Raw genomic sequence first — 16,585 nt, forward strand, 5'->3', positions numbered from 1 at the left:
TGCCTAGGGGACGAGACATCAGCAAGGAACTCAGTGACCTTGTCACGTCGACAGAGCTGCTTGCTTTCGTTTAAAAAAATTGTCGTGGCATCAAAATGTCTCATTTTCTTGGTCGCCAGGACTGTATAGAAAGTCTTCAAAAAGATCTCGCCGACCTGGAATGTGTCATTGTGGATGTTTTTTCTACAACCGGACCGATGCGCGTGTTTTCATGGAAATTCCCGGACAAACTTTCCTGTAATCTGGATTTAGATTTGAATAAATACATCTTCATAGACGGAGATGCTGAATTCAACCAGCATGCTCACATTGTTTTACTGGAGTTAGTGATAGACAGGTAAATAAAGATTCACTGCATGTTCAGAAATATGTTTTTCTTTTTACATAATGCATCGTTTAAAATAACACATATTCTCCCTCTCATCAAATAAGACTTCTGCTTCTTCTACAAGCGTCCAATGCTTATTTTGAACAGCACAGCCTCAACGGGAATCAACAAGCTGATCAGAAACAATTCACATCAATTGGACTTGTTGTTCAAAAGTACTGGAGCCATTTACTTCAATTTTCCAACATGAAGGTTGAAGCACTTCTCAACTTTATCATAAGTAATCAAAATGTCCATGTTTAACTTCTCTATTGCATCCTTTTCTTTTGTCTCCTGTGTCAGATGTGCAAGCAAAACAAGATCCATGCAGAATTGTCCAAATGTAATAAGAATGTACATTTCACATATGCCCATGCTGTTTCTCCTGCAACAAGCTCCAGGATTTCGCCAAATGATGCACCCCTCAGTGCCAGTCACGGTCCAAAATTTCATCCCAAAGTTGATTCACATAACGTAAGCTGTCAAACAGAGGAATCACCAATCGTTCCCTGCAGTGTTTGTCATGAAGCGCAGTCCATTATTAGAAAGACGGGAAGTGTTCTGGTAGAACTGCTTCATGGTGAGGGTTTGCCCTCTTCTTTAGACTCAGTCTTAGTTGCCGGTCAAGACGGTGGAGGACAAATGGCAGCAAGTGATGTCTCACAGTGGGCCAGTGAGCTATTCAGAGATATGCGCAGACTAACAAAACATGTACAGGATGTGCGGCATACGGTCGAGCCTCTTTCAAACAAACTAGAAGCAGCAGAAGCACATCGAGACAAATTAGAAGGCGACATTGAACGTGCACGGCAAGAACTGAAGGAAGAAGTGGAAAAAAAGAAATCCACAATCCTTCAGTTGGAGGCAGACTTACAAAAAACTCAGACAACCATGAAAGAAACTGAACAAAGGCAATTGGATGAATATCAACTACTCAAAACAGGTGAGGTGACGACATAAACCCTGATGATGGGAAAACATGTACCGGTTAAAAGATTAATGCAATTTGTTTTCTGACAGAATATGCATCATTACAGAAGAATTACTCTGATCTGTCAGAAGAAGGAGCAATACAGCAAAATAGACTGCAAGCTCTTGGTAAGATCTAACCCAGGGGTGCCCAAACTGGCCGTCAAAGGCCGAAATGGATCCTAGTTTTTGTTTATACTGATCGAGCACAGACCATTTAACCAATGAGGTTTCTACTAAAACAAGCAGACCTTGACTATAATCAACTGATTACACTAGTAAGACACCAGATTGGAGCAAAGTTGTCGTCCTGTTTTGTTGGAAAGAAATGCAGCACCCACAGCGACCCGATGTGGAAGAGTTTGGGGACCCTTTATCTAACCAAAATACCATATGTTTCTAGCAGTGTTGTTTTCATCAACAATGACGACAACGAAAATATTTTGCCAACGAACGCTTTTGTCATGACGATGATGACACGATAACAAGCTACAAACTTGTTTTGTGAGACTAAACATAACGAGACGCATGCCATTTTTTTGTCTAACGAGACAAAAATGCACAATAATTTCTGTCACATGTTCACAATGTGTGATATTTTATGTGTAGTTAGCCTGCACCTTAGCAGTGTCTGATTGTGTCACTCATGACGTGCTGTGCCCCTCCCCACCTTCCAGTCTCTATGAAGGCTTGCACACATGTTAAAATTTGTTTTCTTGGCGAGAAAGAATTTACAATGTTGCTTTAGCCTTTAATGGTCTGTGCTGAGTCATCATCACACACAAAATGTAACTCGTAGGTTATAGTGAGCATAGCTTTCGTGTTCACATTAGCAATAGGGTCATGCTAACGGCAAGCATCCTCTTAAACTCTCAAACCACTTTTTTTACATACATTTCGTGGCGTCCAGGTTGGTATAATTAATTGAAAATAATGTAGTTTTCCTGCTGAGTGTGTATTAGCATCAAGTTGGTGTTGTCCTTGTAGACGCTACAGCAGGGGTGGCCAACCCTGGTCCTTGTGAGCTTCAATCCAGCTTGTTTCCCATGTCTCCCTCTTCCAACACACCTGAATCAAATGATCAGGATTGTTATCAGGCAACTGCAGAGCTTGCTGATGAGCTGATCATTTGATTTAGGTATGTTAAAGGAGGGAGACATGGAAAACAAGCTGGATTGCGGCTCTCGAGGACCAGGGTGGCCACCCTTGCGCTACAGTATGTGCTCGTCTGTCAATGTTCATTTAAAAAAATAGTAGTTGAAAACCTTTATTAATTAATTTATTTTTGGAATATATATAGCCTATGTTTTTAATTCTACAGACTTTATGTCTGTAAAATTAAATTAAAATGATTTTTCTTAATAGTGTACATCGACTAAAACTAGAAGAAATTAGTCTTGAGTTTTCGGCAACAAAAACTAGACGAAAACATTTTTAGATGACTAAAATGTAACTAAGACTAATAAGTATTATCGTCCCAAAGACTAAGATGAAGACGAAAATTCAAAGGGCTGCCAAAAGCAACACTGGTTTCTAGCTAAAAAGTCAGCTTGCTCCACCTCACCTGCATTCCCAAATAGGACAATCAGTTCAGAGAATATTGACGGATGGATGCATTTTACAAGAAATTGAACTGTGAAGTTGACAACCCATCTCCCTGGTTTCCTTCTAGAGAGTCAAAGGAATACTTTGCAGGAGAAACTGAAAACACAGCACACACAGGAAGAGGCATGTTCAAAATTACAAGAGAGATTGCAGAAGTTTGAAAGCCAACTCTGTGAGGCAGATTTACTTCTCGAAAAAGAGAAGGCCAAATACAACAGCGCCTGTCGTCACCAGGAGGTCAGACGCTGGTCTCACATAACTGTTTCCGAATTTTGTAAACACTTTATGCTTGTGCTCCCACTGTGTGAACAGTCAATGGAAAGAAAGCAAAAGTCTTTGCTGCAGAGAGTAGACGCTCTCGATGACGAATGCGATGAGCTTCAAAAAAGGCTGGAACAGAGGGAGGAAAGGGAGCTTAACCTCAACAATCAGCTCCAAAGGATGTCAGAGGATAATGAACAACTGCGAACACAGCTCACTTCACAGCAGGTATTTTGAACTCATTCTCTCTCTTTCACTTAATCTACTGATCATATCTCAAAATTACAAGGCGAATATCTGGTATTCTTTCCTAACAGGACCATTGTTCACAACTACAGAGTGAGAGGCAGATGCTAGAAACACAAATAGACCATTTCCAGGGTAGTGTGGCTGAGCTCAAGGAAAGTGTGAAATCTTTAGAAGAGAAAGAGAGGTTGCTGGTGGCTTTCCCAGAACTCAGCCCCCTGGCTCACGCACAACCAAAGAGTAGGCCTATATGCACTTTTATCCTTATTACATCTGCATATGCAGGGTAATCCCTTACTGGGAAAAAGGTGAATCTTCAATTATCCATTTGAATTTACTGATTCTTGCACTCACCACAAGGTACAGGCAACGTGCTGTTGGATATGGAGAAACAGTTGCAGGCGAACTATATTCGCATTGGAGTGCTGGAGAAGGAGAATGCTACACTTCATGGCAGTCTTGTAAAGTTGAGGGAGACACAACACAATCCTGTTAAGGTAGGACTAATAACATACAATTAAAATGGCACTCATTGAAAGGACAAACAATCCTAATTTTGATGGCACATACTTTCTCTTGAATTTACTTAATCTTTAAATACCTTGAGAATTTGGAAGACTGCAATGTGAACACCCAGGTAAGTGAATACCATTGTAAATATGCAAGTTTCTTCTATTTGTCTGGTTTTCACTGGTGTTTGGATCACATTGATTACTGGCAAGAACGCTCCCAAAACAAACAGACAAAGCTATGAAGGGTAAATGAAAGAAGAGCTGGATACAAAGTATGAATACCATTCATTCCACATACTTATCAATGACACCAAATGAAAATAAACACTGCTAATGTCAGTTTGTTTAAATCAACAGAAAAAATCACCTGTGGAAACGTGTAGCTTCTATTCAGCCAGCCCTCCGGTGGAACAACTGCGCTCACTGACACAGAAGCAAAGAAGTTCAATGTGAGTTTAATTCAAATCCAGTAGGGGTGCACGATATCCATTTTTTGAAACCGATACCGATAACTTCCTGCTCCTCAAGGCAGACACCGATACAATAACAGATAATATATATTACAGATGTCCCGATCGATCGGGATGCCAATCGATCGGGTCCGATCACGTCATTTTCAAAGTATCAGAATCGGCAAAAAAATATCGGACATGCCTTTTTTAAATATATATATATATATATATATATATATATATTTTTTTTAAATTAAATCTAATTTCTAATTGTATTTAACGTTACAGACATAATATGTTACACTCATCCAGAGTCTTTAGTTTAGGCTTAAGGTAGGGTTATCAAATTTTCCCGATAACGGCAGTAATTATTTTAAAAAAAAAAAGTATCACGTTAAAATATTTAACGCAATTAATGCATGCGCTGCACGACCGACTCTCGCATTGTCGCGTTCAATCTGTAATGGCGCCGTTTTACCCATATAGAGAGATAAAAGGCAGCGTATAACGAGTAGGGTGAATTTTGGCAGCCTTTGGAGCCTTTTTTTAATTGGCTAAAGCCTTACAATCCCTCTCCCTACGATTAGAAATATCATGGGAAGCAATGTGGGGAAGCAAGGTAGCAATTGATCTTTATTGTAACACCTTATTTTCTTTCCCAACGCAGAGAAGATATACAGTATCAATTTGTAGCACTGCGCACAGTCATAGTTACACTTCCCATCATGCATTGGGGCATGGCTACAGTATCAGTTACTGAAAGCTCAACAAATACACTAGATTGCAATATTTAGTCACAATATACAAAGTCACAAGTCTTTCTATCCGTGGATCCTTCTCACAGAAAGAATGTTAATAATGTAAATGCCATCTTGAGGATTTATTGTCATAATAAACAAATACACTACTTATGTACTGTATGTTGAATGTACAGGACTGTCTCAGATAATTAGAATATTGTGATAAAGTTCTTTACTTTCTGTAATGCAATTAAAAAAACAAAAATGTCATACATTCTGGATTCATTACACATCAACTGAACTATTTCAAGCCTTTTATTATTTTAATATTGCTGAATTTGGCTTACAGCTTAAGAAAACTCAAAAATCCTATCTCAAAATATTAGAATATCATGAAAAAGTATACAAGTAGGCTATTCAACTAATCACCTGAATCATCTAATTAACTCGAAACACCTGCGAGGGTTTCCTGAGCCTTAAAAACACTCAGCTTGGTTCAGTAAACTAAATCACAAGTATGGGGAAGACTGCTGATCTGACTGTTGTCCAGAGGACCATCATTGATACCCTCCATCAGGAGGGTAAGACACAAAAAGAAATTTCTCTAAGAGCAGGCTGTTCACAGAGTGCAGTTTCAAAGCATATCCACAAAAAGTCTGTTGGAAGGGAAAAATGTGGCCGGAAACGCTGCACAACCAAGAGAGATGACCGCAGCCTTAACAAAATTGTGAAGAAGAGCCGCTTCCAGAATTTGGGGGAGCTTCAAAGACAGTGGGCTGAAGCTGGAGTCCAGGTATCAAAAGCCACAGTTCACAGACGTGTCCGGGAAATGGGCTACAATAGCCGTATTCCCATGGTCAAGCCACTTCTGAACTCAAGACAACGGAAGAAGCGTCTGACTTGGGCTATGGAGAAGAAGCACTGGACAGTTGCAGAGTGGTCCAAAGTCCTCTTTTCAGACGAAAGCAAGTTTTGCATTTCATTTGGAAGTCAAGGCGCCAGAGTCTGGAGAAAGGCTGGAGAGGAGCAAAATCCAAGTTGCTTGAAATCCAGTGTGAAGTTCCCACAGTCAGCAATGGTTTGGGGAGCCATGTCAGCTGCTGGTGTTGGTCCACTGTGTTTCATCAAGTCCAGAGTAAATGCAACTGTGTACCAAGAGATTTTAGAGCACTACATGCTTCCATCTGCTGAAAAGCTCTATGGAGATGAGGATTTCATTTTCCAGCATGATCTGGCACCTGCCCACAGTGCCAAAACCACCAGTAACTGGTGCACTGACCATGGCATCACTGTCCTTGATTGGCCTGCTAATTCCCCTGACCTGAACCCCATCGAGAATTTGTGGGGTATAGTTAAGAAGAAGATGAAAGACAGAGTTTTTGAATACCTGTAGGTCAAAAATACTAGTGATGGATTCAGCATAGATTTGCCTTTGACCTAACCAGAATTTTCATGATGACATGACTATTATCATAATGAAAACAAAGACAAGAAGAGTTTTGACTTCAAATAAAGTGCCCATATTAATTTTTTCACATAAATATAATTTGAGTCAATCACAATCAATCAGTCAATATCATTGACTATGTGTTCCCCTGAACAATGAGCACAGTGGCCTATACTACGAACCGAGTTCAACCTCCCCAGAAGTAATCCAGTTTACCATCGGGTAACCGGAGTTGACAAAACCTGGTTGTCTAGTTTGTGGTCAATCGGTGCTGATTATGAGGTTGATTAGTCGAACCTGTGTCAACCCAGTCAGAGTTACTGCGCGTTCACATAAAAGGGGGCGGTGACCAGAGTCAAACACTACTTGTGACGATGGCACGGGCACCTTACTTCACGGAGGAGGAATGCGCGATGATCATGCGGAATTATGAGGAATTAAAATCCACCCTCACCGCGAAATCCAACACCGCTTCGGCGAGTAGAGCGCAACGAGTCTGTTGACAGCGAATTTACAGATCGTGTGATTTGTGAATGCGTCAATATGCCAGTTTACTTATGTCCATGAAAAGAAATAAAGCCTGCTGTCAGGACAATAAAATAAGATTTGGTACATTAACAGTAAGAAATAATTGTCACGCATCACCACACGAAACAGGATGATTGTATGTTTAGTCCCCTTGACTGTACGATTACGTATGTTCTTTTTTTTAGTTTGGGCCTAAAAAATCCAGCCCGACCCGAGTCCGATCAATAAACTTGATTTGCAGGCCCGAGCCCGACAACCCCCAAATTATGTTATATTTGTGAGGACTCAGGAGAAGAAGGAAATGCGGGGATGCCATGTGTTGTTGCGTAAATAAAAGCCCGTCTTTGGTAACGATTTTTCACAGTTAAACAAGACTGTAAGATGCATATTCAATAAACATTTATATTTTTTATATTTGTGCATCTGTCCTATCAGTGGATTTGACATTTAATTTAATCTCCTTGAGTTGGCAGAAAAAAACGCAAGTTTTCTCAATGTTTAAATAGTCTACATATTTCTATGATTATTATAAATGCATCAATTTGAAGCGTTTCCATACCCCACTCCGAATCGCACGGCATACAGTGTTCTTACGCAGATATTCAGCATCACCGATGGAATACATATATTGTCCCTAGCGAAAGAGCGCACGGACAGGCACACACAATCTGCGCGGTTGTGAGGGCTTGACTTCGGCGGGTTACATGAGTTATGTCCGACTCGATCAGCTGGCACAGGTAACGTAGTCCCTCAGCTGAAAATCTATATCTTTCGTGGAGTACATCGTCCGGGTACGCCAGCGGATTCTGGCGGTCCCGAAATACCCGTGCCCTCCGGAGGGAGCCCCTCACAATCCGCGCACCAATGTCGTATGGGTCGTCCAAGTACGCTGTCATTGTCAGGAGGACACGTCCGCGGAGGAGTGCTGTTTAAATAGAGCGTGGTTAATTGGAATCCTGATGTTAAGCAAGATCTAACTCTGACACGACCAGGTTTGGCGTGTGTTGCCATGGCAACACTTCTCGGTTCCAACATATCCACCTTTCGTAGTCTCGCATAGCCGCGAACTTACGTCGCACGTGATAAAGTTACTCTCGAAGTTACCCTGCTAAGCCAGAAAACCGGCTTCGTAGTATAGGCCACTGATCTGAAACAAACATAAACCCAACAGGTATTGTTCTTTGTCAGCAGATAAAACAATTGGTGCAACAGGAGAGACTTTTTTTCGTCTTGGTCCATGAAACAACTTTCTTAACCTAGCAATTATAGGACAGCCAGCCTATCAATAACCCAAAGGCCTCTCAAGAACTTGTAAACATAACACTGTAAACGCAAACATTTGCTAATAGCAATAGTAAGGTTTATACCTCAGTGAAGGGAAAATACGGCCTCTAGAACAGTAACAAAACTTTGGATACTAGAGTGGAAACAAACGCACACATCTCAATCCACCAACACCGTGCCAAAAATATTATTAATAGGCCTGATAATATATAATGATATTGAATTTATTGGGATTATGTCATAATTTCTATTATCGGACCGAGAATTATCGTGCACCTCTAAAATCCAGTGATGTTTTTGAATGATGAATCTCCCTTTTCTGTCATTGCAGTGGCAGGCAGGCACCGTGTTTGGGATACAGTGATAGAGGCAACAAAGTAATCGGAGTAGAATGTGGTTGGATGCCAACTAGTCCAGAAGCTCACATGCCAACCGTTTCCGGGACCCTCTTATCGCCCCACAATATTTCCCTTCAAACTCTTAACCTCAATATCAATTCCACTGTTGCTAAAACCCAGACACGGAACGCACACAAAACCTCATACAGGAGTTTTAAACTGAGGAGAAAATGAATCATTGACTTTGGAACACTGTTTGCATCCAGCTCTTCTGTAATTTTGGCAACAATGTTTCAAGATGGAGTTGAAGCTATACATATCCAAACAACATCCAAAGCATGTCCAATATATCCTCCCATTAGGAGTTGTTGTTTAATTATGGCATTTTACAAAGATGGTGAATGAGTTTCCATGACAACACCAGCACTTCAAGGTTTCATATTTGCAGACCACTTCAGAGTTCAAACTCTTTTATCAAGATGTGATGGGAATTCATTTGAGTAACCACAGATACAAATCTTTCATTCCATATTGTGAATTATGTTTTCTACCAGCATGTATTTCCACATGCATCAGTAATTTTAGGCACTTTCGCAGTTCTGTAACATCCCATCAGACAAATTGTGTCAGTGCTTTAAATGAACTTTTTAAAAACTATTTTTAATTGAATGTTAACACCAGATTAACATGGCGGGGACTGTCATTACTACACAAATAGACAAGTGATGTATTTTCCGATTACTCATGACCTTTGAAGTAATCCCTAATTGGCAGACCAATAGACTTTGGTCAACAGGCGTGTAATTCAACTTCTTAAGCTCTTTCACTTGATGCCACATGGTCTGTTATTAACTCATAGTAATGAAGTCACTTAAGAGTCCTGAAATGCACTAGGTGGACATCTGACAAACTAATACAGTATTTGAATCAAGAATCATTAATGCAGTCAAAATTTATATTAATTAAATTAAATCAAGTGGGAAAATAGTCCTATTAGCAGTTCACCATAAAATAAAAATCTTTCCTGAAATTGTTGTGTCAAGAATAACAATTTCTCTCAGTACTGCTTCAAAACATTTATTTTACATACATGTGATGTCACATAATTTTCATACAGACATAACTTAGAAATTGAGACTGTGACATGCAGGAAAAAAATCGCTGAAGGAAGGAAATATAGGAAAATAATAAATGTACATCCTGTTGCAATACCTCCTCTACATTGAAAATAACCAAAGATCTTTTTATAAATAGTGTGCAAAGTTTCAAAAATTTTCTCGGGTCCTTTAGAAATGTCATACATTCTGTTCCAATTTTTGTTTGTTAGTTTTTACACATTGGAACAATGAATTACAATGCGCTATCTTTGTAATCTTAGTCTTGAACAAAACCCCTACTAACCACTTCATAAAACTGTCTTTGATTCCTTTGTTTAAGGCCATCGGTTTCATAAGCAGACATGAAATTAAAAAGATATATACATATACCAACAATGGATACTTTTCATTATACACAAGTGCAGACTAAGGGAATGTACAGTATATTTGGAGGCATGTTTTTATCTGTTGCTGAGGTCAAACTGTGGACTGGTGACACCTCAAAATCTGGGATTAAGGAGGCCTCACACACATTTAAAGATAACCTCTGTCTGGATAAACAACTTACTCCCTGAAAAAGATGTTAAATTGTCGAATTTGTGCTTGCTCCACAACCAGGTAAAAAGAAAAAAAAAATATCCTGACGACATGTCACCTGTTATTTTGTGAGATCATCAGGGTCATGAGATTTAGGAGATTAGAAGAAGCATTCAAGTGTTGTGTTGTGGTAGCAGTTTAAACTGTTTTGACAGTTTTGATGCACAGACAACAAAAATCACTTGCAAACTGGAAGAAAAAATGAACGCTATAAGAAATGGTCAAAAAAAGAAATGGAAGGTGATTGAGATGTAACACGAAAATTGTGCTGAGGTTTAACGATCAAAAAACTGATAATGATGCTAGTGTAGTTTTTGGAAGGTGAGAACAATCAACATTTTCTTCAGTTATAGAATACAGCACATCACTGCTGTTTTTGTCCAATTTGGTGTCTTGACATTTTTGGTTTGCTGTATATGTTAAAGGTCCATAAAAATGTCCTATTAAGAAACATTGACTGAACAAATTGCTGTCACAGAAAAAGCACCGTACAGTGTATTTACTAGATTTGATATATTTTTGATGAGATGCATTTTAGTAAGAAAGACCTTGACTTCACATTTGAATATAAGAAGAGAAAATATGCTTCACAACACAAAAGATGCATTTGCAGAGCAATGAGTACAGGAAGCAATAGGCCAGCCAGAGGTGTCAAAAATAGTGATGAGGATAGGAGGCAGCAGCTACCAGGCAGGTGGGATCTTTAGATTTGGTCACACATCATCTTTTTCCAGGAAACTCCTCAGTTGTCATGGCAGGGTTAACATGTTGCGCCGAGGCATCCGCTTGCTCGGGCTGGACAGACTCCACGGTTTCTACCAGACTGCCGCTGGGGAGCACAACATATCGGGCAGCCATATCTTTGGGTTGCAGCTCTCTCATGCCCTCTTTACTGTGCCAGATTCCATAGCCAAAATATACTAAGAGACCTGCAAAGCCACAGAATGAAATCTGGATTTAAAATCAGAGGAAGAACCGAACAATGTATGAAGTTGTGTACTGTTAGCGTAAATGTGTCAGCTTGATTACAAAGAAATGGTTATGGTTGCAGCGCAGACAAAATGGAAAAAATATATAGACCCTTACAAAATGCTTGGTTTTAATTTGAAGTCTGAAATATTAGCCTCCATAACTATGTGAGAACAATTACAAAATTGTGTTCAGACAGTAGAGTATTTTATGTCTGACATATTTATGACTAAAAATTAGGTTTGGTTTTCAATATCCTTATTTAAGAATTGTAAAATCTAATTGTAAAAATGTGATCTGAAGTAGTGAAAAACACAGGATTCTTATTCTATCATTCTTACCTACAGCAATCCAGATCGTGAACCTTATCCAGGTTAAATAACTGAGCTTCAGCATAAGGAATACATTAAACAGAATACTAGCGCCTGGGACAAGTGGAACAAGAGGCACCTAACAGAAGAAACAGCAAGTTTGTTTTCAGACACTCTATTTAGCATATTACACATGGAGAAGTAAAATGATTTTTCAATCAGTCATGGTGCTTACCTGGAATGTTTTGGTGTTAGTCTGTGGCTCATGAGCCCATATGAGTGCCAAGCAGATAACATAAGCGAGACTAAAAATCACCAACAGGCTGGTATAGCTCCATCTTGGGAGCTGCAGCTGCATGAGACCAAATACAAGAACGGCACAAAAAGAAACTGAGCTGACTATCAGACCCAGCACACAAAGGGCTACCACCTCCCCAGGCCTGCAGTTTCCCATTAGCCGACCTAGGTATGGTTCCCAACAGGCCTTTAGCTGCCCCACTCCTCTGCACTCCTTTGTCTTTTGCCTTTCCACCAACTGAATCTTATCGGAAAAAGACTCGTATTGTTTCAACTCTTCACCGTCTTCTGATATGTTCTGACATTCTGACGGGGCAGGGGACGGCTCTGCATTTGGATTGGGAGATGTGGAAGAAGTCCCTTTGGAGTGTTTTCTCTCTGGCTGGAAGCGAAGAACGATGACGCTGGCTGCTACAAATGTGTAGGCTAGTAGGGTTCCAATTGACAAGAACTGAACCAAAGCCTCCAGATCAAAGATCAGAGACATGGTGGCCATAAGAAATCCAAAAACCAGAATAGCATTGACAGGGACTTTGGTGGTAGGATTGACACGTGCAAAGATTTTAAAGAACAACCCATCTTCTGCCATGGCGTACACAATGCGAGGGAGGGAGAAGAGATTGCAGAGCAGCACGGTGTTCATGGCTACGGAGAGAAAGTGACAATCATTAGGAAAACAAATACAGCAGTTGTAGATTTTCAAGTTTGACCATGAGGTTGAAACTGTTTTGCTTTTTATGTTTGTTGTCAGTTTACAAAGAAGCACCATTGCTAATGCAAAAGAATGACTAAATAAAAAGGAAATTAAATTCTTTCAACACTCCATGAAAAGAATGTCAAAAATTTTACTGTTAAAGGGAACATCGGACTTGAAAACTTGTAGGCTCTACTATGCCACACTTGTTCTCTTTTACTAAAATATGCTATTAGAAACACATAAAATACTGCCATTGATTTAAAAATCCACAACATTTATTACATCTTTTGACCTATGGAGGGCGCCATGTTTTACGCGTGCAATGAACGCTCGGGGTGATGACGTAGTTTGTCACTGTCATTAGACGAACACACCCGCACAGATTATAAGCAGCAAGTATTTACTATTTGTGTTTTTAATTGAGTCCTTTATTACCTCAAAATACTTTTTGCATGTGTTTCCCTCTCCTACTTTTAAGCATTGTGTTTTCTTCTAGTAGCTCTAAAGCAGATTGTTGATCTGTTGACCACATTAGTCACGTAGTGTTTTTAAACAACCCTTATTTTATATTACTACGTTTAGGTATTTTCTTAAGGCATTTTTAGTATGTTCTGTCTGTAAACTCTGTATGCATCCAAACAAAACAAGGTGAAAGCACGTGGTAGTACTTTGGGTGTCAAATTCGCCTCTTGTAGATGTTTCGCCGGTGTAGCGCATTTTGGCAGAACACCGTTTTTGTCATACTTTCGTCACTTTTCATCCCATTTTTCCTGTTCATTTTGCTTTTGTGGATCGTTTAGTGAAATATCAACAGTGCCGTCATACTCATTAATGTTCTTCTCAAGTTCAAATTGAAAGGGTTAAACAGATGGCATGTTTATGTCGCTAAAGTCATACTCTGGAAGGCCTGCAGCGTAACCAAGTGACGTCACCGCCCAGCGACATCAACACCAATGGGGACCAACTAATTTTACAAATTGTATAAAAACGAAAACATCCAGAGGGGTTTTAAATATCTTTTTTTTTAACTCATAATACAGTTTATCTTTTAATAACTACAAGTATTTCTATCCGTACAGCCCTTTAAATCATTCACTACAGTAATAATTTTATATTGGTGAAATGTATCCTGATTTGGAACTTGAAAATTAGAGGTTTCACTGAATTGGAATATAAAGTCATCTTGTGTGTTCAACTCACCACAGATTGAACCCACTGCCACAATGACTCCAGCCCAACTGTAGCCTCGACGGAAAAAAGCATCTGACAAAGCTGAGTTGGGGTCCAGCGTATGCCAGGGAACCATTAACGTAAGCACAGTGGACACCAGGATGTAAGCTGCTGCTGCCAGTCCAAGGGATATCGCTGTGGCTATGGGAACAGCCTTCTGTGGATTCTTGGCCTCCTCACTTGACGAGGCGATGACATCAAAACCTACAAATGCGTAGAAGCATGTTGCTGAGCCTGCTAAGATGCCGGACCAACCAAAAGGTGCAAAACCTCCTTCCTTCTGGCTCCAGTTTGCCGGTTCTGCTAGTACAAATCCAAAGACGAGGATAAAAACAATAACACACATACTGATGGTGGAAAAAATATGATTAAGGTAGGAGGACACTTGAACCCCGAAGGAAATAAAAAGAGAGGCAACCAATAGAATCCCTGCTGCAAGTAAATCAGGGTAATGGGCAAGGAAGGGAATGTCCCACCGCATAACGTGGGTTTCTGTAAAGTTCTGGATGGCGTGGTTGAAAATGGAGTCCAAATAGCCACTCCATGCCCGCGCCACAGCAGCACCCCCAATCATATTCTCCAGAATCACATTCCAACCTATCAGAAAGGCCCATATCTCTCCCACAGAGACATAGGTAAACATATAGGCTGATCCTGTTTTGGGAATACGTGCTCCAAACTCTGCGTAGCAAAAAGCAGCTAACAGAGAGGCAAAACCTGCAAAAATGAAGGACACAATAACAGCAGGTCCAACAATGTCTTTGGCCAAGGTGCCTGTTAGGACATATAGGCCAGAGCCCACCATGCCACCGACACCCAAGAGAGTCAGGTCCAGGGTGGAGAGGCAGCGTTTTAACGACGTGGACATCATGTCGTCTTCGAGGGTCTTAAGTCGATTCAGCCTCTGACAAAGTCGCACGGCTGGTGTGCAGCCTTGCTGACAAGTAGCCATAATTACACAGTTGGATTGGCCAACGGGGCAGGAAAAACAAGGAAAGGGGTCACACTCGATCCATTGTCATCGTCGTGAAAAGCTCACCTGTAACACATAGCACAAGCCCAATCAAAAGCATGTTGAATGCAGGACTAGTACAATTTCACTGTAAATTAACGCAATTTTAGAAGTCAGGCTCAGAATTGGGGTTTACCAGGTGTTTGCGCCAAAACTGGCCATTCAGTGGATATGATGACTTGTGTGTTTGGACATAGTTCAAATAATTTTGTACCTTGAAATGAGTCACCTTTGTACTGTATTTCTGCATGTATTGGTTTGCTTGAAAAATGGTTTATCACACCCAGTCTCGTGTTGAGCGCACAAAATACTTATATAAACTAATATATGTACATATGTATATATTTTAAATATTTGTATTTATTTTACTTTATTTTGTTTTTTTATTAGAATATAATGCAATCCTATGTACACAATATAAGAAAGAAAAATGCAACAACAAAAAAACATGTTGCAAATATCTAGGGTTTGACCAGTCTTATAAAATACACATGCACTCTAAATTAAATTCAATTGTCTTTGAATGAGCAAAAAAAAAGATCAACAAAATGCAATTATACACCATGTTTCAAGAGACATTTACAGTGTCTATTTATCTGTTCAAATCCCACAAAACAAATATTTACCTTTTTTTGTCTTTAATCTCATATGGGCTGCTTTGGAGGAAACCATTTCGTTGACACGCCCATATGTCTAACCCATACGTCGATAAAAGGCCAATACGTTGTGCACAAACACTCAACTGCATATTCATATAAATGAAATATGCAAATATCAGGCGTTTGAACGTAAGGATACCTAAAACTAATTAGGTCACAGCAAAAATGCTTTATTTTCTAAAAACTAAATACATTTTAAGCCTGATTCTTTACGCATCCGGTCAGTGCGGGGAGGTGCCATGTTCGAGTCCTGCTTTTAATGCACCGGCGACAATATAATTACGTAACTCTTCGCTTCCCGACGCAAATAGGACATCTGTCATCACAACGATCACTGAGCCACACTACTACACGTATCGGCGACTGCCCGTGCAGAGGAACAAAAACGTCGTTTTAAGCAAAATTAATAATTAATAACAAGATGGAGACGGACTCAAAGACAACTGCTTACGGTCAGGTTACTCCGACAATTCAATGCGTAAGCCAACTGACAAATAGCTTTAAACCAAAATAATAAAAAAGGTTTTTAACAAATGCAAAAAGAATCTATTTACCTCTCCCAATTTTCCATTAGCGCTCGTACGCAGGTGTTCTGTGGGAGGTTGGCGGAGTAGCGCGTTCAGTGATGGGGGAAGCAAGCTGAGCGCGGAGGGTTAAAAGCCATCATGAGGCGCGTCTTAAAGGGCCAGGCACTGCCTCAGGGCTGGCCGAGTCACCTTCACATCTCGCTGCTGATGATAACAGCACCGCCTGACTCTACTAACAGGCGTAAACACGATTAAGTTTATTTATCCAAACAAACTGAACAAATAAACGCAACTTTAGAGTTGACAGGCGCTAAGATGACAATTTTGAAAGCCTGCAACAAAAGTCTGATGAATATATTCAGATACTCTGTTTCAGGTGCCGAGACAATAAATTGCTGTTCCATCACCCACCCATGGCAGCAACAACAGCAAATTTCAGC

The 16,585-nt window shown here is 40.1% G+C and overlaps 3 protein-coding genes across 4 annotated transcripts; 2 read left to right on the forward strand and 1 right to left on the reverse strand.

The window, feature by feature from the left end:
* Window positions 1–95: 95 nt before the first annotated feature.
* LOC130913994 (coiled-coil domain-containing protein 157-like) lies at window positions 96–341 on the forward strand. Its single transcript, XM_057833014.1, has one exon. The coding sequence runs from the start codon at window positions 96–98 to the stop codon at window positions 339–341; it is 246 nt and encodes an 81-aa protein (XP_057688997.1).
* A 2,146-nt stretch (window positions 342–2,487) lies between these two features.
* LOC130913993 (coiled-coil domain-containing protein 157-like) lies at window positions 2,488–9,111 on the forward strand. The gene is made up of 7 exons (XM_057833013.1): window positions 2,488–2,552; window positions 3,009–3,178; window positions 3,254–3,430; window positions 3,520–3,688; window positions 3,809–3,945; window positions 4,318–4,409; window positions 8,743–9,111. Exons 1-7 carry the CDS (start codon window positions 2,495–2,497, stop codon window positions 8,981–8,983), a joined length of 1,044 nt encoding a protein of 347 aa, XP_057688996.1. The 5' UTR covers window positions 2,488–2,494; the 3' UTR covers window positions 8,984–9,111.
* A 710-nt stretch (window positions 9,112–9,821) lies between these two features.
* Window positions 9,822–16,334, reverse strand: slc7a4 (solute carrier family 7 member 4). 2 transcript variants are annotated; one of them, XM_057833010.1, is made up of 5 exons: window positions 16,173–16,334; window positions 13,918–14,986; window positions 11,959–12,665; window positions 11,754–11,862; window positions 9,822–11,372 (listed from the first exon to the last, which is right to left on the reverse strand). In XM_057833010.1, exons 2-5 carry the CDS (start codon window positions 14,897–14,899, stop codon window positions 11,164–11,166), a joined length of 2,007 nt encoding a protein of 668 aa, XP_057688993.1. In that variant the 5' UTR covers window positions 14,900–14,986; window positions 16,173–16,334; the 3' UTR covers window positions 9,822–11,163. The 2 variants fall into 2 exon arrangements, with proteins under 2 accessions (XP_057688993.1, XP_057688994.1); XM_057833011.1 differs by lacking the exon at window positions 16,173–16,334 and adding an exon at window positions 15,586–15,802.
* Window positions 16,335–16,585: the final 251 nt, after the last annotated feature.

Source organism: Corythoichthys intestinalis, chromosome 3 (assembly GCF_030265065.1).
Source record: "Corythoichthys intestinalis isolate RoL2023-P3 chromosome 3, ASM3026506v1, whole genome shotgun sequence".
In the NCBI taxonomy this organism is placed as follows: Eukaryota; Metazoa; Chordata; class Actinopteri; order Syngnathiformes; family Syngnathidae; genus Corythoichthys; species Corythoichthys intestinalis.